Source organism: Ictidomys tridecemlineatus, chromosome X (assembly GCF_052094955.1).
Source record: "Ictidomys tridecemlineatus isolate mIctTri1 chromosome X, mIctTri1.hap1, whole genome shotgun sequence".
NCBI lineage: Eukaryota > Metazoa > Chordata > Mammalia > Rodentia > Sciuridae > Ictidomys > Ictidomys tridecemlineatus.
In genome coordinates, this window is record NC_135493.1 from 108,029,180 (window position 1) to 108,052,022 (window position 22,843).

General features: G+C 34.8%; 1 protein-coding gene and 1 non-coding gene across 6 annotated transcripts in view; both read right to left on the reverse strand.

Moving 5' to 3' along the window:
* Pola1 (DNA polymerase alpha 1, catalytic subunit) overlaps window positions 1-22,843 on the reverse strand; it is a 310,385-nt gene that overhangs the window by 249,067 nt on the left and 38,475 nt on the right. For all 5 annotated transcript variants that reach the window (XR_013431896.1, XM_078035011.1, XM_078035013.1 and 2 more), the window contains 8 exons: window positions 21,905-22,021; window positions 20,487-20,662; window positions 17,944-18,073; window positions 17,348-17,467; window positions 15,162-15,261; window positions 13,269-13,393; window positions 10,786-10,935; window positions 10,237-10,359 (listed from right to left, as the gene is read on the reverse strand). Coding sequence is in view for 4 of the 5 variants with exons in the window: in XM_078035011.1 (XP_077891137.1) it covers window positions 10,237-10,359; window positions 10,786-10,935; window positions 13,269-13,393; window positions 15,162-15,261; window positions 17,348-17,467; window positions 17,944-18,073; window positions 20,487-20,662; window positions 21,905-22,021 (1,041 nt within the window). In the remaining variant the exon portion in view is untranslated. The remainder of the gene's footprint in view (window positions 1-10,236; window positions 10,360-10,785; window positions 10,936-13,268; window positions 13,394-15,161; window positions 15,262-17,347; window positions 17,468-17,943; window positions 18,074-20,486; window positions 20,663-21,904; window positions 22,022-22,843) is intronic.
* Window positions 14,100-14,229, reverse strand: LOC120891120 (small Cajal body-specific RNA 24). The gene has a single exon (XR_005735545.2).

Here is a 22,843-nt window from a genome sequence, read left to right on the forward strand (position 1 = left end):
AATGTTGGCATTTCCATGTGGTTTTGTACCTACAGAAGATCCTTTCCCTTCTTTACTAGTAAGTAATCATGAGCTTGGTCTCCCAAGCTCTTGCTCTAGTTTTATTGGAATCATTAGCTAAGGCTTTCATCTCAAGCTGGCAGGTCACTAGCAATGTCATTTGTCTCCATTTCTCTCCATGGTACACACTCAGCAAATATTACTTGAAGAATTTCTGGCTATGAGGCAAGAACCAGTAATTGAATTAAATATTTTCACTGTCTCTAAGTCAGTCTGCTGAAAACAAATTATTTTCTCTGCCCTATCAGGACACGATTAAAGAAGAAATATCCAGATTTTTTCTGTGGTTAAATTATCAGCTGTCCATTGCATCATGCCATGCAGTCCAACGTAAATAGAACATGTACCCTTCCCTGTTGGCCAGTGTTCAGAAATATTACATGTGGTCTCAAGAACAATGTACATTATTAATAGCCTATGAGCTTATGCCTTTCCCCACCCACCCCCAACTGTTCTCCCTACCACCCTCCTGCACAGGGCTGAAAATGTTGCCTGCCACTACATCAGCATGGGAAAAAATACTGAAACAAATATAGCCAAATGTCTGACAATCCAAATTATGAAAGAAACCTAATAGCTTTTGTTCTACTCCCATCCTTACTCAACTCAGCCTCATCACTAGTTTCAAACCATCAAAGCTTTTGTTAAATGTAAATAAGCCAATAAAAATAGGTAACAGAAAAATAAGCCCCAATCTGTAAGGACGAATTAGTAACTAGAAGAATTCCAAAGATTACATATAAACTGTTTCTGGAAATCACTCATGCTTTGCTGTCCTTTTAAAAATGTGACTAGGGATTCACTTTTCATTTACATTCCATTTCAGACTGCTTTTCAAAAGAGAGGGAATTTTCAAAGAAAAAGTTTAGATTTTTGAGACTGACACATTGAAGTTTAATATTGGGATATAAACTAATTCAACCACAAAAAATAATAAAAAAAAAAAGAAAAAAAGACAGCTGTACAATCCAACAGTAGCACTCAATTTCAAAGGAAGGACAACATCTCTAAAACAATGACTACAGGGCTCAGGAATCTCTGGATTAAAATCAAACAGCTTCTTCACAAATATATACATATGCAAAAAAACTATTCTCCCCAACTTCCAAAACTCCTACAACTTACCAAACTCAGGTCACTGCAATTTTACACAGTATTTATGATCTGGTGAAATGACACAGGCTTACTCTGCTCACTAACATGATGAAACACAAACAGAAAGAGCTAATTCTATTAGTTTTCCCTCAGTTAATCAGTCCTAAGCCAGAAGCCCAGCAAGTTTGCTTTGTTTTTAAATTTGACATGGATATACCTTTAATGTGCCTGACTATACGCTTCGAGCCACCATACAGCACTGACAAAAGTAAATTCTTCCAATTAGCAATAAATATACCCAGCATAGCTAAAGTAGAGAAATAGTGTAGTAAAATCTTATACACTGCAGATGCAAACACTTGGGCATCTGATTCATTTGGGGTTGGGGAGGAGGAAATATGCAAGGTTGTCAAAAGCTGCCATGCCACTCATAAATATATTATCTGAGCAGATGAGAAAGGAGAAAACCTACGGGGGAGAAAAGGTCAGTATTTTAATTTTTAACAATTCTTTCTCTTCAATTCATTTACTTACAATTTATGGAAAGAGAAAAATGGATACAGGGGGAGAAAAAGTGAAGTTATATGGTATGTTCCTCTTAGAGTAGTTTTATCCTGGAAATAACCTATGCAGACTGACTGTATAACCAGACAATTAAAGCTTACACCAGTTTCTATGCCACTGGTGAATAGTAGTTAATAACTTCACACTTTTTGTCTCTTAACAAGAAGGGAATGGCACTTTCAAAATCATTACTGCTCTGTCATCTTGGTTCATTGCCAAAGCAAGGAGCTTCAGAACACCTGTCAAATAACACGCAGCTTGTGGAAAAGAAACATATACCAAAATAGGTTCATATAAAATTTTCACGTATGTAGAGAATGGAATGAATTTGGGTTAACAAAAAGTCACTCATTCTGACAAGGTTTGGAGGAAGAAAGGAAGAGATTTCCAACGAATCTATATGACTGGAGTCAATATAATGAAAATCTACCTCAGCAGTGATCAGTGGCATCAACACAAAGTCTAATAATAGTTATATTCTCAGCCTTAGCCACATTTCCAATTGTTTCATTAATTAAAAGGACAAAATGCCTCTGCCTTCTCAAATAAGAGTGCCTAAGTCAAATGTTTAACTATCCTTTTCCTTATTCTGAGTATCCTGTCCATTCTTATAAACTAAAAATAGGTTTCCATACCAAGATTCTGTTAAAAATATTCATCATCTCACATACACCCATCTATAACTGCAAAAACATGTAGGTGAGTATCATCCCAGAGGTAAGGCAAATAAACATCTATTGCATAGTGCACAGGCCAAGATCAAGACAAACATCTAAAGCATGATCCCTGAACAATTAAACAGAAGTGGAGATTAGAAAATATAGAAATAATTTGAAGTATAGGCTTTCCTTTTATTTTTATGTTTGTTAATTTTAAAAAAAAGCAATTTAAGTACTGATACTAATTTTGTGCAGATCCATTCTAAAATATAATAATAAAAAATCCAACATATAGGTGAAAAAAGGTGCAAATTTAGATTGAGAGTGAGGAAATCCCATCTTCCTTAATGAAAGGAAGCCCTAGAACTTTGAAGGTTAGTACTGACAAAAGATTCTGAAAGATTGGAGAAGACAACCCATAACCCCAGGACCATCTCCTACTACCTCTGACATCTAGTGGTATAATGTGTGTGTGTGTGGGGGGGTGCTCCTTCTCTGACAGAGACATGTATCACCATTGCAAATGGGCCCATGTCTGAATTTCCCCAAGCTCAGGTGAGATAAATATATTCAAAAACTTCAGTAAATACGAGGGAAATAAGTCTAAAATGGTCTTTGATGAAGCTTTATTCTCTTATGCATACAGATCCCAGCCCATTTCACAGAGATCTAAGATAAGAATTGAGCCTATCTTTCTCTTCCCAGCTGTCTCTAACATCAACTGTTTTATGTCCACCTAAACTTAGACCTTTCAAAGTCCAAAACCCTAAAGGACACACAGAGATCAATGTTACAGATATCTTGGAGGTGCTAGTTTCCAACTATTAAGACAGAAGGATAAGGTCATGCTAAATTTGTCTCAAGTCTAAAGTTTTGGCTATTTTGAAAGAAATAGTTTCAAGTATAAAGAGTACTTCAAATCAGGTCTAAGTGTGATTCATTTACTTCTATAAATGTAATACAGTGTTATAATAAAAGACTATATGTTTATATAATAGACTATTATATATATTATGATTATGCATTATGACAATAAGTATATATAAAATAAATATGTATGCATTACTTAATTTTTGGTCACTGCATTTCTCTCAAATTATTTAAAGTCTAAGTTATCATAACCTGGACTGGACTTCCATGGCGTGTTTCCCAAGTGGAGCTTCTTCTTCTCATCTTGATATTTAGCAACATCACTCTCATCAATTTTTAGAAAGGATACAGACAAATGGACAAGAAAATGGAGATGTTCCTTAGTACAAGTTCATCAATATAAATGATCTGCAGTTAAAATGCCACTTACTTGACTGCAGAAGTTGTTTCTACAGAATTTAATGACATATGACAAGAACCAAGCCTCTAAAATAACTATTAATTTGTACTAAGTACTTCAACTTATTCCATCTGAATCACCACAAATTCTGAGCTATTAGAATATAAATTAATAAAACTGAATACTACTGCATTATCAGATCTGAAGAAATGCAAAGATTTGAGAATCTAAATGTTCCTGAAATATGACAATAAAAAGGGAATAGAGCTGGGGTTGTAGCTTAGTGGTAGAGCATTTGCCTAGCATGTGTGGGGCACTAGGTTCAGTTCTCAGCACCGCATATAAATAAATAAAAGTCCATTGACAAGTAAAAAAAAAATTAAAGGGAATAGAAAAGTTTCCCTGGTCTTGAATTTTATACTATAAACAACTTCAAAAGTGGTAAGAAAAAAAAATGATAAGTAATCTATGACCACTGAAAAAGGATATTACTTTTTCTTTTATAAAATGTCTGCTAAAATATATTAAGCCCTCATTTTATTCTTTAAAAAAAATCTCACATTAATCTTGTATTTAAAAAAATCAAAATGTTAATAGGCCAGTTGAAATAAAAAATGGTCTTAATGGTGACTATTACAATTCTAGAAACAGAATGAGAACTTGCTTTCCTACCACTCATGTGGTTTCCTTGGGTCTGGTCTGTGAATTCTTTATTTTAGGTGACAAAAGCATACATTCTTAAGGCTTATGTATATAAGAAGCAACAGTTCTTTACCAGTTTCACATCAAGTATGTGAGAATCTCTTAAATGCTTTGCACTTTCTTCCCCAAAAATGCACACATAGGCACGACATACAAAATGTTACATAAAACTTTTTAGTATTCACAGATCTCCCCTTAGTGCTGTACTTGATTGATAAGATGTTCACATACAACAATCAAAGAATGAGTAAATTTCAAACTTTGTATTTTTTATGTCCAAAAGATGTTTTCATTCCTTCTTCCTACCTTTAATTTCCTCAATTTCACCAACTGTGCCTGGCAATATTCAAAACCAGAGTTATTCTTCTGTACACATGATTATCTTTTAGACCAGGACCAGCAAACTTTTTCTGAAAGGGTAGACAATATGTATTTCAAGCCTTTCAGGTCACTCAATCTCTGTGGCAACTAAACTGCACACATACTCCTACCTTATAAAAAGGAAAAAATAAGTAAAGAAAAACATAGGGGAAGAACAACAAAATCAACCCTGAGAATGTAGTTACCTTAGAGGAAGACAAAAAATAAATGATAGAAGGTACGGAGAAAATGGTCTTTAGTTGTCTCTATAATATTTTACTATTTTTAATTTTAAAGGAAAAAGGCTAATTTTAAGAAAAAAAGATTGGAAAAGTAAAATACATTCTAGGTTAAAATGAAGGACTCCCTTAACAATTATAAGATTCTATTTTACCACTGACATCAACAAAGACTAGAGCCTTCTGTCCCAGTTCCATTCCCAAGGCTCCTGATAAGTGCTACCATATCACCAAGAGGATCCCAGAAAGCCTTAGTCCAGATTGTAATGTTTGCATGTAAGGATTTGGACACATTTTCTAGATGAACAAATTTCATTTCTGAGCACAACTGTAAGCTACAGTCAGTTGGCAAACAGGCTGGCAAGGACTCATTTCAGCCTACTGGGTGGAAAAATGAAAATGCATGGACTCTACGCCCAAATATTAGAGCACACACTCACTTGAAAATGCAATGAGAAATCCAAATCAAAAATAATTTTCTCAAGAGTGCAGAAATAACAGAAAGCAGAAATAAAACAATACCAATGTCAGTAAGTACTAATTATTCCATAAAGACAAATACAACCATTATGCTAAGGATTATGCAATGAGTATGCTTATAAATATATAGTAAGTTTCAAATCCCTTAATAAAAAAATAACAAATTCAATGAAGCAAAATTATATATCAAAATCATTTCTTATTTTCTCTAGATCAGCTTCTAGTACTGTGACTGAGGGAATAGTATATTGTGCCTCCATGGTCAGAGACATATTAGTTACTTGGTAGAAGCATTAGCTTACTATAATAAGTTAAATAATTAGTCTCATGAATAAAACTTGCAATTCAAATATCATCATTATTTTAAACACTAAATAGACTAGACTATTATAATCTTTTGGACAATTTTAACCTTTTATTAATAGTTTCATGAATAATAAAAGTCTAAAATGTGGACATTTAAGTCACTAAATGGCCTTCGCTATTGTTCACAGAATAAAATACTTAATTGATTAATGATCTTAGGGTGTCTATCGCCATCTAGTGAACAATCACTTCAATTACCACACCAGACACTTGACAAATGATAAGTTTTCATTATAGTTTAAATATACATGCTCACTTAGTGCTGTAGGCTGACCCAATTTCTTTTTTATGTTCTACTCAATACACTGAGAACAAATACAAATACAGATGGTATTTGTAGTGATTCACTTTTGAGTGTCTATAAACAATGTTTCCATATTCTCTGGAAACACTAACTTCCGTTATTCTTAAATAACTTTTCACACTGTAAGGTCTCTCATACAATTTCTTAACCATTAATCCTCTACCACTGAGCAATTAAAAATCATGGGAGAGTTTCAGGATGAAAGATCACACCTGTGAAAAGACAATATTGATGCCCATTTGACATAAATATTAGCACTTTTATTATAAACCTGTTTTTTAAAGTACAATTTGCAATTACTGAGTACTCAAGCAGCCATAATATATTTGATTACAGAAATTATTAGTTCACCAGAGCCAAACCTGCATGATTCCAACAAAACTGAACACATAAAAAATAGGCTTAAAAAATTAAAGGAAGGGGGAACTTCAAGGACTCCTAAACTATGCATTAATCCATCTCCAAATGCAAATTTTTATTTTTGCAAAGGTATGCCATCAGGTTTCCTTCTAATTAATTTCTGCTCTAACCTTAATATAAGGAATTTAAAGCAACTAATAAGTTCTTCAAGTTATTATTTTTTGTCCATTCCATCTTATCACCAAAAAAAACATATAATAAATTATGAAAGTATTCCAAAATTTCCTTAAAAGGACTCTCATTTTACACTTTATCCTATCTATTGTTATCCCTTTAATAACTAAGAGATGCTTCAAAATCAGTCTTAACAGTACATATGAAAAATTCTAGCAAACACAAAGAGAGATTATCACATAGACTATTTCCATCTGCTATTGCTAATAATTATCACCAATACTTTAACAATCATTTTTATCTTAGCAAATAATTTGTGTAGAGGACTTTGAATCTTCTAGAATAGTTCCAGGGAGGAGTTGTATAATTATTATTTCTCATTAACCTCATATTAAAGACCTACTTCCCATAGGTGCAATATTCATCATGATTTACTGAAAGGAATAAGGGGGGAAGGGACAGAAACAAAGAATTCAAATCACATGATTATTTCTACATTTGTCTGAAATTCTTTGTTTTTTAGTGAGGCGAGTATGGGTTTTTAAATGATTTATTTAGTAAAAATTTGTTGTTATGTTTTTGTATAACAGAAAAACAAAAATTGAGCTTAAGCTCCCTATTAAAAATCTAGCTAAACCAAAATATTGCCCTTAAAATACAATGGATTAGGGGAGTGGGGGAGATCATTGGACAAATTTGGGGCTTATCATTATCAACAGTGCCCTTTTAAGCTTGTGGATTTCTGAGCCAATGCAGAAAATATAACAACAGGGATTTCCCAACAGCAAGAGGCACTCTCCAAGGGAGTAAATTGTCAACTATTGCCTCTCGTGAGAAACTTAAGAGTAACCTTGATCCAATCTCAATAGTCAACCCATGTATTATCACCCAGTTGGGGCATAGTGAGTGCATTTCCTAATACAAAAATAAGATGGTATTCTATCAGAAGCCACTGGATACATATACAGAAATAAAATTTAAATAATTTTGAAGTAAACTTAGCCTAAGAAACTGAAAACATCCTTCTCTCACTTCAACTAGTCCCTAAAACATCTATATCTTTCTAATGTGAAAAAAGGTCTATGTCTTATGATGAATATCAAAAAAGATGACCTTCTAGAACTAAGAGGCAGAATATAAAGCAGAACCACAGTCATGAAAGATGTTCTGATATGGAGGAGATAGCCCTAATTCCATAAAAGACAATCAGAGAGACATGATTCAAATTCAAAATAGCTACTTGTTATCCTTTACCTCTTTGGGGTTTTAGCTTCCTCTGCAAAAGGGGACATTAATACCCATGTCAAAAGACTCTTAGTGGTTTTAATAAAACAATGCAAATAGGTTCTAACATATCACTAGCATTCTATACAAACTTTGCCCTTCCTTGCTGTGCCCTAAGCCAAGACAGTGCTGCCAACAAAAGAATGACTCTAAACATCCTGATGTTTGTTTCATATTAATTAGATATGTACTATCCAATAAAGTAGCACTAGTCACATGCAGCTATTTAAGTTCATTTTAATTATTATTAAATAAATCTAAAAATTCCAGTTCTTCAGTCAGTTAGTGCTACAGGTTTCATGGCTAGAGACAATTGTATTGGATAGTACAGATAGACAACAGTTCATTACCTTCAAATCCTACTGGTCAGAGCTGATATAGACTCTAAAGCAGGGGTCAGAAAACTTTTTTTTTCTGAAAGTGCCAAACAGCAAATTATTTAGGCTTTGCAGGCCATGCAAGATTCTTTTTTTTTTTTTGGTTGTTCAAAACATTACAAAGCTCTTGACGTATCATATTTCATACATTAGATTCAAGTGGGTTATGAACTCCCATTTTTACCCCAAATACAGATTGCAGAATCACATCGGCTACACATCCACATTTTTACATAATGCCATATTAGTGACTGTTGTATTCTGCTACCTTTCCTATCCTCAACTATCCCCCCTCCCCTCCCCTCCCATCTTCTCTCTCTACCCATCTACTGTAATTCATTTCTCTCCTTGTTTATTTTCCCATTCCCCTCACAACCTCTTATGTGTAATTTTGTATAACAATGAGGGTCTCCTTCCATTTCCATGCAATTTCCCTTTTCTCTCCTTTTCCCTCTCACCTCATGTCTCTGTTTAATGTTAATCTTTTCCTCCTGCTCTTCCTCCCTGCTCTGTTCTTAGTTGCTCTCATTATATCAAAGAAGACATTTGGCATTTGTTTTTTAGGGATTGGCTAGCTTCACTTAGCATAATCTGCTCTAGTGCCATCCATTTCCCTGCAAATTCCATGATTTTGTCATTTTTTAGAGCTGCATAATACTCCATGGTGTACGAAGAAAAAGCATTCAACAAAGTACAGCATCCCTTTATGTTCAAAACATTAGAAAAACTAGGGATAACAGGAACTTACCTCAACATTGTAAAAGCTATCTATGCTAAGCCTCAAGATTCTATCTTAACTACTCAACTCTGCTATTACCACATAAAAGCAGTCACAGATGATATATAAATGAATGATCTTGGCTCTGTTTCAATAAAATCTCATTTACAAAAATAGACGGCAGGCTAGATTTGGCCCAGCAGGGCATAGTTTGCCAAACCCTGCTCTAGAGTATTCCATGCCCAGACCCCCAGTACAAGCATTCTACCCAGAACCACTATCTACCACCTTTAAGAATGAGTAGTCTTAAACTCACTGACAGGAAGTAGCAGTTTAATGGAGTCAAATGAATTTAATATTTACCATAACTATTCTTTTACAAATCAAAAATAATCATGTACATAGTACTAAACAGATGAAGTTTATAGTGTTCATAAAGTCATAGTACCTAAAATGTGTTTGGTATCTGGTCTATCATTCTAAAGTAGATACTCTCCATCCACATAAATCCAGCCTGACATACTCCTGGAATTCTGAATTTACACACCCAATTAACTGCCTACTTAATATGCCTGGAGATCTATTACTCATCTCAAAGGCAACACATACAAGATGGAACTCTTAATCCCTTAGTAAAAGGCTACATTGGCTTTCCTCCTGACACCCACCTTTCCCTCACAAATACCAATAGTTAAACTCGGTACCAAGAACTATCTCCCTTATGTTCCCTCTTCAAAAAAGGCCTAACCTGACCAATCTAAACTAGTCATATAAACATTCTCTAGGCCACTGCCCTGTTTTAATTATCTGCAGAGCATTTACTTCTGTCCTAATATCTTAGTTTTTTAATGTTTGTGTATTCATTTAATTATTATTTTTTTTACCAAAGTATCTTCTTCATAATAGCCCAGGCCTCAAAAACATGTCTCCCTGCCCCCATCATCCTAGGAAGAATACAAGCTTTGCAATAACAGAGACCTATATTCTTGCTTAATTCTCTATCCCCAGTGACTAGAACAAAGTTTGGCACATAGATGTTCAATAATTACCCCCCACCCATAAATGAATAAATTTTTATTTAAATGCCTATGTCTTAAACTTTTTCTAAAAAGTGGGTATTTAAATCTAGATAACTAGAGAGCAAACTTGTCTCTCCCACACTACAAAACATATAGTTAAAAATACTCTAATATTTAGAGATGTGAATATGATTACGTGATTTACCTCCCTTCCTTTGTATGTCACCAAGGCAGCCAGTGGTTTGGCGTAAAATCTGCTGTAGGAAAATCCCAGGCAACCGTACATACTGTTCGCTGTGAGCTTCAAAGCCTTCTGCCGAATGTCATACTGCAGGCCACACAAGGACGAAAGACAAACAACAATATTTGCAGATGCTTAAGAATTACATTAGGTCTCTTTCTAGATCACCAATGAGAAAAAGAACCCCTCAATATCCCTGAAATAAAAAGAGCCCTTAAAATACTCTGTCCTCCAAGGTCTATGATGCCCTAATCTCCTGGAAGCAAGCATATATAGACTCTAAAGTTTCCAGAATTCAGAAAGATCTTGCACAGATACACCCATTGCAGATAGAAGTACCTCCTATTCTGAGGCAGTCTAGTGTTTTTGAATGGCAACTTACCCACAAATAAAATAAGCACATGTGCTTGCCCATAGCATCTTGAGTGTTTGTACTATTATATACTATTCCTAAATAATCAAATTGTAAAAGCTGAAATTTTCATTCAGATGTCTCTTAGTGAAAAAATATACCTGAAGAACAAGATCTGGGTTTAAATCTTGCTGTTTCATTAGCTGTTTGACTTGTTTTCTCCGTTCTACCAGTTTCCGGATTTCTCTGGGCAAAATGCCCATTTCTAAGCTTGGATCTGGCAACTCAGGGATCTGTTCCTGTTCTCCATCCTGATAAACACACAACAGAAATTTTCAGAGAGTAAAACTTCAGTAAAATAAAATTCTAAAATAATATTTGGTAGGCACTTTACCCCATGATCACATCTTTAAAAGCTTCTTTCTTATATGAGTAAAGATCAACGTTCCCTAAGAAAGAGTTGAACAGATTGCAGACCATGGCCCTTCCCACTACCACCTTCCTCCCACTCGTGTTCTATCAGCCTGTCATTCCCAATATCTCCCACCCCTGTAGTTACTCACAAATTTTGATTTCATTTAAAGGGATGGGTTTTTACACATGCTACCATCCTCTTCAACAAGATTGAGGAGCAACATGTTTGGGGAAATTGCTTTTAAAATACAAACACTCAGACAGACTTCTAGGATTTAAAAAAATAACCAGCAGCTAAACTACCATTTTAAAGCATTTGTACGACCAAACAAAATGCTATAGAAATTTAAAACTATGGAGAATCATAGCAATTATTGTAAATGTTTTAGACTAAAAATAAAAAGCTAAATACTAAACTAGCAAATTTCTTTTAAGAATTTGAAGCACATTTAAATAGGCCATGACATTTCTAAAAATTAATACAAATATATTCCTTAGCACTGATGTAATACTTTTTACCTATAAATTGCTTTACAATTGGCAGAAGAATAGCAACATTTTTAAAAAGCAACCAGCAGTCTTCTTATATTAAAATTTACAGCAGGAAAAAGCAGGGAAAGCATTAGACCATTTTTCTCAAGTCTCCATTAATTCTATTAACAGGCTACAAAGAAAAGCCAGATGCATTTGCCCTTTCAAAGGTACAAAATTTAAAATAAACCTCTTAGTTTAAAGTAATGTCAAGTCAATGCCATTTGATAAGCCAGCCTTTACAAAGTATCTAATTTTATAAAGATCAATATCTGCAAATGAACACTCTTAGAAAAGTAACAGGGACCTATTGTTTTCCAATATAGCACATGATGATAGCAGACCTATTAAAAAGATCTTGCTACACATTCCAATTTATTTACAGCAACTATGAAAGTCAAATGAAAAGTAAACTTGAAACAATCTGGAGTCAAAAAATTTGCAATCCACTCCCAGCTTCACCATCACTACCTATGTGACACTAACTGATCTGAAGATAAAATATAGTACATGAAAATGATACAGAATCCATTAATAGCTACATGTATACTTCTTAGGTGACTTCTAAAGTCCTTCTACTCTGAAAGGATTCTGTTATATATCCAAAATCCAAATTGAAAAGCTCAAATAAACAAAACACTGCTGGGCAGCAGTTGGGGAAAAGGGCTGGATAATGATAATTACCATGTGCTGGTACAGTAGTAGGACAAAGCCCAAAGAACATTAATCAAAGGCAGTCACTATTTGGGAGGTTGTCTACCCAATACCACCTCGGTAAGATTATCCTCTAATCCCATAGAAAGATTCATCTTTAACAGCCAGATTTGTACTGTGAACCCACCCCTGCGGTCACAAGTGATAGGATCAGAGGTGCTCACTGACCTAGGCAAGCCTATTAGATTCTCTTTTTTGGGAATATGGAATTGGAAATGAAAAACAGCTCCTGGGCAGGTGGCTGGAACTAAACAACATGTAAATTAAGAAGCTAGAGGGCAAATAGGCATCTTCTGCTATGAAAAAAGAGAAGGAAGGAAGGAAAGGAGGATAAAGGAAAGAAGGAAGGAAAGCAAACAGGAGGTAGAAAAGAAAAAATAGAAGTATCAATACATGTTACAACACAGATGGACCTTGAAAATAATGTGCAAAGTAAGATACAAAAGACCACATGTTGTATGATTCCATTTATATAAAATGTCCAGAATACACAAATCTATATAGGCAGAAAGATTAGTGATTCCCTAGAGCTGGGAGGAATGGGGGGGGGATATGATAGTAAAATGTTTCCTTGGGAAATAATAAAAATGTCCTAAAGATGAATATAGTAATGATTACAAACTGAATAATCTAAACGCCAGGACTGCTATGTGGATTGTAATGTGTGTGAATTATACCTCAATAACACTACTTTTAAAAAGATACTGAACTAGTTTATCTCTTTCTGGACAACCTCTCTTTTTGATAACTAAGGACATAATTAATATATCCTTTAAGAAGAAATACTACAGGGACTGGGGTTGTGGCTCAGTGGTAGAGTGCTTGCCTAGCATGCGTGAGGCACTGGGTTTGATCCCTGGCACCACATAAAAATAAAGGCATAAAGAAGAAAAATAAAAACTACAACACTAACTCCTTTGGTTCTCCTCCTCCTTTAAGCAATACTTTTAATTCTAATTTCAAGAGACCCCAGTTAAATACAAACCTCTGTAACTTTCTGTGTCTCTGAAGCAACTCTTTGCACTGTTGTAAAACAAATGTTAAATTCCTGAATGATGGAAGGGTATAAACTGTTGAAGTCCAGCAGCAAAATAAACTTATCATAAAAACCTGAAATAAAAAGGTCACATAATGTCAAAAAAGTCTAAAGAAAAACACTGTCAAAACATATTAGAAGTACTCTATTAAAAAGTGTAATAGAAACCATTTACTCTCCAGCACTATAAAGCAGACAAAAGAGACAGAAGTGGACTATCATACCATAAAATGACTTGGATTAGAGTGAAAGCCCAGATCACAAAAGATTGATGAAAAGATTCTGTCTCCCCATGAAACCAGCTTGAACCAGTCCTTCCCCAAGAGTCCCCAAATATACCATTATTATGGGAAAACACCACTCAGGGCCAATTATTTTGGAGAGAGATCATATCTACTTCCAAAAGAATGTTGCTAAATTCTCCCTCAAGCAAGCATTCCTTCCTACCCAACACCAAATAAAACACCAGGGGCTGGAGATGTGGCTCAAGTGGTAGTGCGCTCGCATGCACGGGGCGCTGGGTTCGATCCTCAGCACCACATAAAACTAAAATAAAAGATGTTGTGTCCACCGAAAACTAAAAAATAAATATTAAAAACTTCTCTCTCTTTAAAAAAAAAAACACCAGTAAGTGTGTGGATATCCACTCCCAGCTTCACCATCATCATATACATATATATTTATTTATTTATTTTACAAACACACCTTCAAACAATAAAAGGGGTAGCCCATTTACCTGTACATGAACTGTGCTGAAAACCAGATAAGAAATATTTATATGAATGTCAGTAGTGGAACGATCCACCCTTTTTGCTTACAAAAGGTGAACAGAAAGCTACTATATTTCTCTAGGACATTTACAAAGCGTTTCCTTCACTTTGAGAAGAAACTGAATAAAAATAAATGTCCAGTATTAAGACAATAACCATAAACATATATTATTGACAGCTTACCCTGTGTCAAACAATTCTATTTATTCCTTAAATCCCTCTATAGTAGATTATTCTTATATCCATTTTACAGAAGAAGAAAACGAGTCTTATTGATGTTCAACAGGCAACACAAGATCACATAGTCAGCATTCAAGTCCAAATGTAACACCAAAGTATTACTGTTCCATGTGACTCCAACCAATAATACATCCACTTTTGTCAAAAATGTCTCCTACTCAAGAGTGAATTACTTGATAAAATTCACATTATGTCCAACAATGTGAATATGTATAACACTGCTATTGAACTGTACACTTAAAAATGGTCAAAATTGCTTAAAAATAAGATCCTTTCTAGCTCTACCACAAAACATTATCTTTGCCACTCTTGATAAGGAAAAGTTATTCTGCTGTTAAAATTCGATTTTGTGGCTATTATCTGTATTTAACTCTGTTGGCCAAATGAACTGGTCCTAGCATACTGGCAGAGGCAGAACCTACCCTCACAGAATGGAGGAAAGAAGGGAGAGGTACTCCTATTGCAGGACACATAGCTTCTACACCAGACCAGGGGTTGGCAAAGCATGCACAAACCAAACTCAGCTAACTGCCTATTTCTGTATCATTCATAAGCTAAGAAACATTTTTAAGTGGTTAGAAAAAGTAAAAAAAAAAAACAGTATTTCAAGATATGTAAAAATTATATAAATAAAAATTATATTAGAATAGCAGAAAAATCCACATTAATTCCATATTAGCTGACTGGCAAACAAGATTTGCACAACATACAAGATAAAAATAAGATCATTATGAGATCTACTTGCTGACTTCCAAGATCCAATACAGGTCTAGCTATATCTGAAAAAAAATCCTTAACGCCCAGAGTAAAACAATCCAAGGTCTCATCTTACCAACTTTGGGGTCCAAAACCAAGCCTCCAGCATAAGCTGCTTTCTTCCGCCCTTTCTTGTATTTATTGGTATCTCCATCAATTTCTTCATCTTCATCTCCCTAATGTCAAATGAAAGATAACTTCATCAGCCAGCAATTAATTAATTAATTAGGAAGTCTTACCATTCTCTCTTTTTCAATAACAGTACTTAGTTTTAACCAACATTATTTTTAGTTAATGGTCCTATCTATGGGAAAAGATAATTATTGTAATATGTTCATGAATCAAAATGAATGCCAAGCATGGTAGTTTCCTAAGCAATGCTATATCTCAGAATCTATGCAAGTTCTATTTTAAATATTTCTGAACTCATAGAAAGTTCATATTTTTAATTCATGATTATTAAAAATACAACTTTTCATATAATACAGAATTTGAAATTGTAAAAGGGTCCTATTAAATTCATTACTCTAACATTCATGATATAAAAAAAACTACAGTATTTCACATAGGTATTATCGTTCTCTCTCTCTTTTTTTTTGGGGGGGGAGGTAGGTGGTACCAGGGATTGAACTCAGGAGCACTCAACCACTGAGCCACATCCCCAGTCCTATTTTGTATTTTATATAGAGACAGGGTCTCACTGAGTTGCTTAGTGCCTTGCCAATGCTGTCAAAGGCTGTCTTTGAATTCATGATTCTCCTGTCTCAGCCTCCTGAGCCACTGGGATTATAGGCATGCACCAATACACTCCAGCTTTTTTTTTTTTAGATGGGATTTTGCTACGCTGCCTAGGGTGACTTCAAATGCCTAAGTTCAAGTGAATTCTCCTGTGTCCTCCCAAGTAGCACAGGGACTATAGGCACATGCCACGATGCCTGGCTCACTCTCATTGTTAATATGGACACTTTAAAATAAGTATGTCCACATAATGAAAATCCATTCCTGTGTAGTTTACTAATGGCCCACATTTAATGCTTCTGGAGAAATTAAATAGTTCTAAATTAATATTCACTATTAATTTTGGTAAGGTTCATAAAACAAGCAAATACAAGAACTTTAATCACACTTTTTTTTTAAAAGAGAGTGAGAGTGAGAGAGGATTTTAATATTTATTTTTTAGTTTTCGGCGGACACAACATTTCTGTTTGTATGTGGTATTGAGGATCGAACCCGGGCCACACGCATGCCAGGCAAGCGCGCTACCACTTGAGCCACATCCCCAGCCCCCTTAATCACACTTTCAACATTAAATTTCCATTCTGTATCATTTACCATCAATAGATAGAACAGTAGCTAAAGTTTTAGCCCCAATATGATGGAGGCCACTTCAGAAACCTGATTGTAGTGTTCATAATCATACTAGTTCAAACCGAATATCCCCAATCTGAAAATCTAAAATCTGAAGTGCTCAAAAATATGAAACAGGGGCTGGGGTTGTGGCTCAGTGGTGGAGCGCTTGCCTCGCACGTGAGAGATCCTGGGTTCGATCATCAGCACCATATAAAAATAAATAAACAAAATAAAGATACTGTGTCGATGTATAACTAAAAACTATATTTAAAAAAAAATATGAAGCATTTTGAGTACCAATATGATGCCTTATTCAAGTAGAAAATTCCCACTTCATGTAACAGGGTACAGTCAAAACACAGGTACACTAAAAATATGGTATAAAATTACTACAGGATATTATATAAGGCATAAAACAATTTTGTGTTTAGACTTCAATCACATCCCCAAGATACCTCATTACAAAAATGCAAATATTCCAAAATCTGGAAAAAAAATCAAAATATGAAACGCTTCCAGTTCCAAACATTTTAGATTACGGATATTAAACCTGTACAGAAAAAAATGCAACATAAAAATAAAAGCTCACTGGTTTAAGGAAATTAAAGGTTTAATTAACATTAAGCTTTGGATAGTGGTTAACTGACAAAACATTTTCCATGTGTAGCTATCTACCAAAAAGGTCTAATTCCACCTTTAAGAATTTCATATTTCACAAATAATTTTGTCTGTACAGAAAAAAGTAGAGAAGGAAACCACACAAACCCACTGGAACAAACTTGACATGATTTCTAGTACACAGGGGATTATTCTAGAGGCAGATGTTATTGCAGCAATTTAAAAAAAAAAGCTATCTAGGTAATTAAAAAGGAGGAATAAGAAAAGCAAAATACTACGTAATTTTGGACCCACCAGTTTTTGCTGAGGCTTTCTGAAAATCTGCTTGTCAGGCACGATATAGTTGTTTTCATAAAATGCATGAAGCAACAAGAACTCGTTACGCTCAGATCGTCCACCCATCAGTGTCCTGGACTATTAAATAGAAATTCTTTTTACAATTTGAGCTCCAAATCACAACAAACAAAAACAACTTTGTGTTAGTTAATTTTATCAAGATACCTCCTTCAAAACTACTAAAATAAAGGCTGCTTTTTTGGGGGGAAAAAGTACTAAATTATTTCTAACATTTTCTTTAAGTATTATAAAAGAGACAGCTTAAATTATTAACAACTTGGCTATTTCCTTACTCCCAAAAGGACCATTCCACCAGATACATCCAGATGTTAGAGAGATGATCCTTATGTTCACCCAAATTTCAGCACACTGCACCTGGCATTCCTCCCCTTCTCCCAACCAGTTTTTCCTTTTACAAAAGATGCCCAGCTTTCAGAATCCAAGTTACTCATTTTATAAGCATGCATTTAGACTCATTATCATATAACAACTACCCCAAGCAAGCACTGAATCCAACAGGAAATGCTTTTTCCCCCTTTCTAAGTTAAATTTACCATAATGTTCCCAGCGATGTTAGTGATCTGCAATGCTAATGGAAGAACATTTAGCTCACACATGATCTGCAAAATGAACCTGGCATCTTTCCAGGTGTGTTCCAACAGGTACAACAGATGAGAAGATTCACTATACAGAAAAGTAAGAATGAAACAGAATCAAGTAATTAAAAGAAACAATAACTATAATCAGAACTTCATAAAATATTACAAGGAATTTTTGGTATAAGTAACTTCAGAGAAACAACACCTTGCCTTTGGAAACAATTTAAAAGAAGGTCGGTATGTAATTAGGAATTCATTTATACCACTGATCCCAGTGCCCTTCTCTAAGCACAAAAAAATTCCACAAAAAAATCCATATGTGTTAATAACTGCATACCTGAAAATCACTGAATCTTTTCATTCATTCTATGAAACAAGCATATATTTCATGTTTACTATGCACTAGGCACTGGCTATGCCCAAAATGGACAGGAAGTCCTATCCTCGTGGAGTTTAAATCCTCATGGGGAAGACAAGAGTATAAAGAATAAAAATAAATTAAATATGTAGTGTATTATATAATGCAAAGTGTTAAAGAGAAAAAGTTAAGCCCCAAAGACAGTATAAAATATCAAGTACAGAGATTGAACTTTTAGTTAGAGAACCAGAGAAAACTTCATTGAAAATAAAGACCTGGAAGTGGTGAACAAGTGTTATGATTTAGACCTGAAATGACCCCCAAAAGCTCATGTGTTGAAAGCTTGGTCCCCAGTACAGTACTGTTCAGAGGTGGGGCCTTTGGGAGGTAGCTGGATTATAACGATTATAGCATGATTCATCCATGATGGGTTTGGGAGGTGGCAGAAACCTTTTAAGAAGTGGTCCTAGTGGGGGGATGCCCTTGAGGGTATACTTCTCTTTCACTCTCTCCTCCCCATGTGTTCCCCACCATGTTCTGCATTTAGACTCATTATCATATAACAACTACCCCAAGCAAGCAATGAATCCAACAGGGCTTAAACGCACAAGCCTAAACACAACAACAGAGTCAACCAACTACAGATGAAACCTCTAAAATTGTGAGCCAAAATAAATCTTCCCTTGAGTTGCTCTTCTCAGGAAATTTTGTTACAGCATAGAAAGCTGACTAACACAGGAGCAAGCCTTATGGAAAGGTATCGCTCTGAAACTCGTGTTGGAATTTAATCCCCACTGTGAAATATTATGAGGGTAGAAACTTAAATACTAAAGTATTTAAAGTGGGGGCTTTGAGCCCCCATGATTGAATGCAGGTAGCTTTATAAGAAGAGAAAAAAGAAAGCTAAGGATACACACATGCACTCTCTGCCTCTCACCAGGTGATACACTGTACCACCTCAGGACTCTGACAATAAGAAGATCATCATTAGATGCAACTCCTCAAGCTTAGACTTTCAGAACCATAAGTCAAAATAAATCTCCTTTCTTTATAATTTTCCCAGTCTGTGGTACTGTATTATAAACAACAGAAAACAGACTAAGACAGCTTCAATTCAGGGGGAAGGGGATGGTGGCCTAAACCAGGGTAGGGTCAATGGAGGTGAAAAGATGTTGTCAGATCTAGATATATTTAGAAGAGCTGATAGAATTACCTAATGGATCTACTGTAGGATATCAGAGAGAGGAACCAAGGAAGCCTCAGAGGTTTAGGGGAGAAGATGACTGAAGGCTTACAATGGTAATGAAAAAATAGAGGTATCATTAATTTAGTAAGGGAAGACTAAAGAAAGACAATGGGAGAAGATCAGAGCTCAGTTCTGAACAAACTAAAGGTTCATATTAAACATCAAGTGAATACATGAATCTGAAATGTAGGGGAAAAGTCAAAACTGAATAAACACAGTGAGGAGCACCAGCCCCCATATGGTATTTAAATTTTCAAGACAATGAGATTACTTGGAGAGGATACAAAGTCAAAAGAGAGCAGCAGTCCAAGAACTCTGGAGAAACAGGTAGGAAAACATGAAAAAATGGCCAGAGAAGTAGCAGAAACCTTACTTTAAAAACAAGCAAGTAATATCTCTAAATGGCTTAGTGATTGCTCAGTTTTTTGTATTTCCAAAATATCTCATTAATTATGTGAAAAAATGGGGCTGGGGTTGTGGCTCAGTGGCAGAGCACTTGCCTAGCATGTGTGAGGCACTGGGTTCGATCCTCAGCACCACATGTAAATAAATAAATAAATAAATAAAGGTACATCAACAACTAAAAAATATTTTAAAAATTAAGTGAAAGAAGTGTCAAACTCTAAATTCATATCAATTTCCAAATTACCAATAGGAAACATCAAGGTAGTGTTAAAACATGTGAAGGAGATGGACATAAACAGATCAAATTAGAATAATTCAAGAAGTAAACTAGTTCAAATTATGAAGTAATGGACATGGTGGTGCTGACATAAAGACAATTTTCTGCCTCCATGGTACCATGGCATAGGTCCCTATAGCTTAAGGATAGTAGTGGCATCCTTCTATTGCTAATTTCAAGACAGACAGATTCTAAAGAATCTGGGATCATACCTGTACATGTTTCGTACATTTTCCATTGGAATTGCAACCCTTTCCATTTTCAGAATCTGTTGAACAAGTTCAGACAAATGGTAGCTTTTGCAATGAATCAATTCCTTTGCTGAAATTTCCACATCACAGATCATTCGGCCACAGGTAGCATTTCTTTCAGCAAATCCACTCCGGCCCTACAAAGATGAGGACAAAAAGCAAGTCCCATGAACATTCCATGCTATCCTACTTTGAGGTTGACCTCAAAATTACAAAAATAAAATTCTCATTCTTCCATTTATCAATGAAAATTTTTGAACATTTACCATGTATCTGATTGACACTATTCTACTAAGGATATGGCAGTGAACAAAGTAAAAAAAAAAAAAAAAAAACTAAGAATCCTGACTTTATTTTTATTGTATATATTAAATGAATAACATAAATAAGAAAGTATATAGTTTTAGGAGTTAATAAGTTTCTGGCAAAGGGGAAAAGTAGAGTCGGGTAGGAGGGATAAGGAATTTAGGGGGACTATACCTAAAGGTATAGACTGGTTGGGGTATACATCACTGAGAAGATTCCATATTCAGAAAAGTCTGAAGGGAGTATGAAGGGAAAAAGGGGTTAGATAAGCAAATGTTTACAATAAGTAATAATAACCTCTTCACCTTAAAGATATGAACAGAAAAAGAAGAGTAAGAGTCCCAACTCTGATAGCAGAGAACAGCAGCAAAATCCTCAAGAGATCATTATAAAAGGGACAGATTCCTAAGTTCTCTGATGAGATAACATGCTGATTTTATTTGTAAGCTTTAGGTAAAATAAGACTTCAATCTCTGAACAGTATCAGGGTTAGGAAGAAGGTGCTTCATACAAAGACGACCAAAACCTCTCCACATTTGAAGCAAGCAAGCAGAATAAAAAGTACATAGGCTTTAAAAGAGTCAGACTGACCTGGGTTCAAATCTCAGTTCTTCCCCTACTAGACCTGTGTGAATGTCTACAAAATGAAATTGAAGTTGCTATGAGAGGCCAACTACATGAGAAAGCACACAGCTCACTGCTTTCTTATATTTCACATTAGCTCCCTTCCATTCATTCTTCCCATCTTCCTGAATGATAATACTCAATGAATTCTGAACCCTGCAACCCTACCTTAAGGCTTATCACTTTAGGAATGCTGAAGTAAAAGTAATATGTATGTGCTGTCTTTCTTTACTATTTCTAGATTCCAATCATTGATTTAAAAAATGACCAGTGGCTTTTTCAAGTAAAATGCTGGATTCCAAGGAAAAGACATTTGGTACCAAAGTTAAAATGTAATGAAGTTCCTATAAGACAATCAATTCCTATTCAAAAAAGTGTAGTGCTTTCTTGGTAAGTACACAATAAAAAGTGGCAAATAAAAGAAATAAGATTTTCAAAACTACTATTACCCCAAGCTTTGGCATGGTGGATCGCTTCAGACGACCTATCTTGGACCAGTGAGGAACTTTGCACACATTAATTCGCTGCAGTAGCACTTCCAGTTCAAACCCATAAATATTATGACCCTAGGCAGAAAAAGGAGGCAGCCAATAACATCATAACAAACGCAAATTAGATGATTTATCTTCAAACACACAGAATTTCTTTGCCCTTTCTTTTTCTGGTCTCTAATTGAAGACATCGTGAGCTTACCTCCGATTGGGGGTCCTTTCTTCTTCAGGAATTTATTCATCAGCAACATTCATTAGCCTTGACATTAACAAGGCTGCTAAGCAGATTGCTTGAATAAACTTTATTTCATACTAATTGATGCAAGGTTCATATGATTTCTTTTAATTTGCAGCTCATGCCTCACAATCTCAAAAGCAAATGTAAATTTTAACATCCCATACTTTTACATGATCACTAAAAGCTATATTCAAACAATTCAATTTTGCTTCCTTAAAAACAGAAAACCTGCTTGTGTTGTAGGAGTTTACAAAAAAACTTCTTAGAAAATTCAGGAACTGCATTTGGCTTCTTTAAAAACTGAGTTCAAACCCTACTGATTTAGATACTTAATAAATATGCAACAAAATAAATATATAATACCAATGAATAGTTCAAGTAAAAAACTTAAAAAGAAGTAAACAAAATTATATAGAATAGAAAATAACTCAAAATGCAACTAGATTTTTCATTTCTATAATTCCCAATTTCTGTCACGTGAATAACATTACTCAATTAAAAATTAGACGAGGTTCAAAATAATTGTTATCAATAAATAGATTTACTTGATACTAATTTTAATTAAAAACATATACTACCACTTGGAGTATACAAAATCATTGAGACAGAAGGCAGAATGATGGTTGCCAGGGGCTAGGGGAACGAGGAGGTAATTAGTA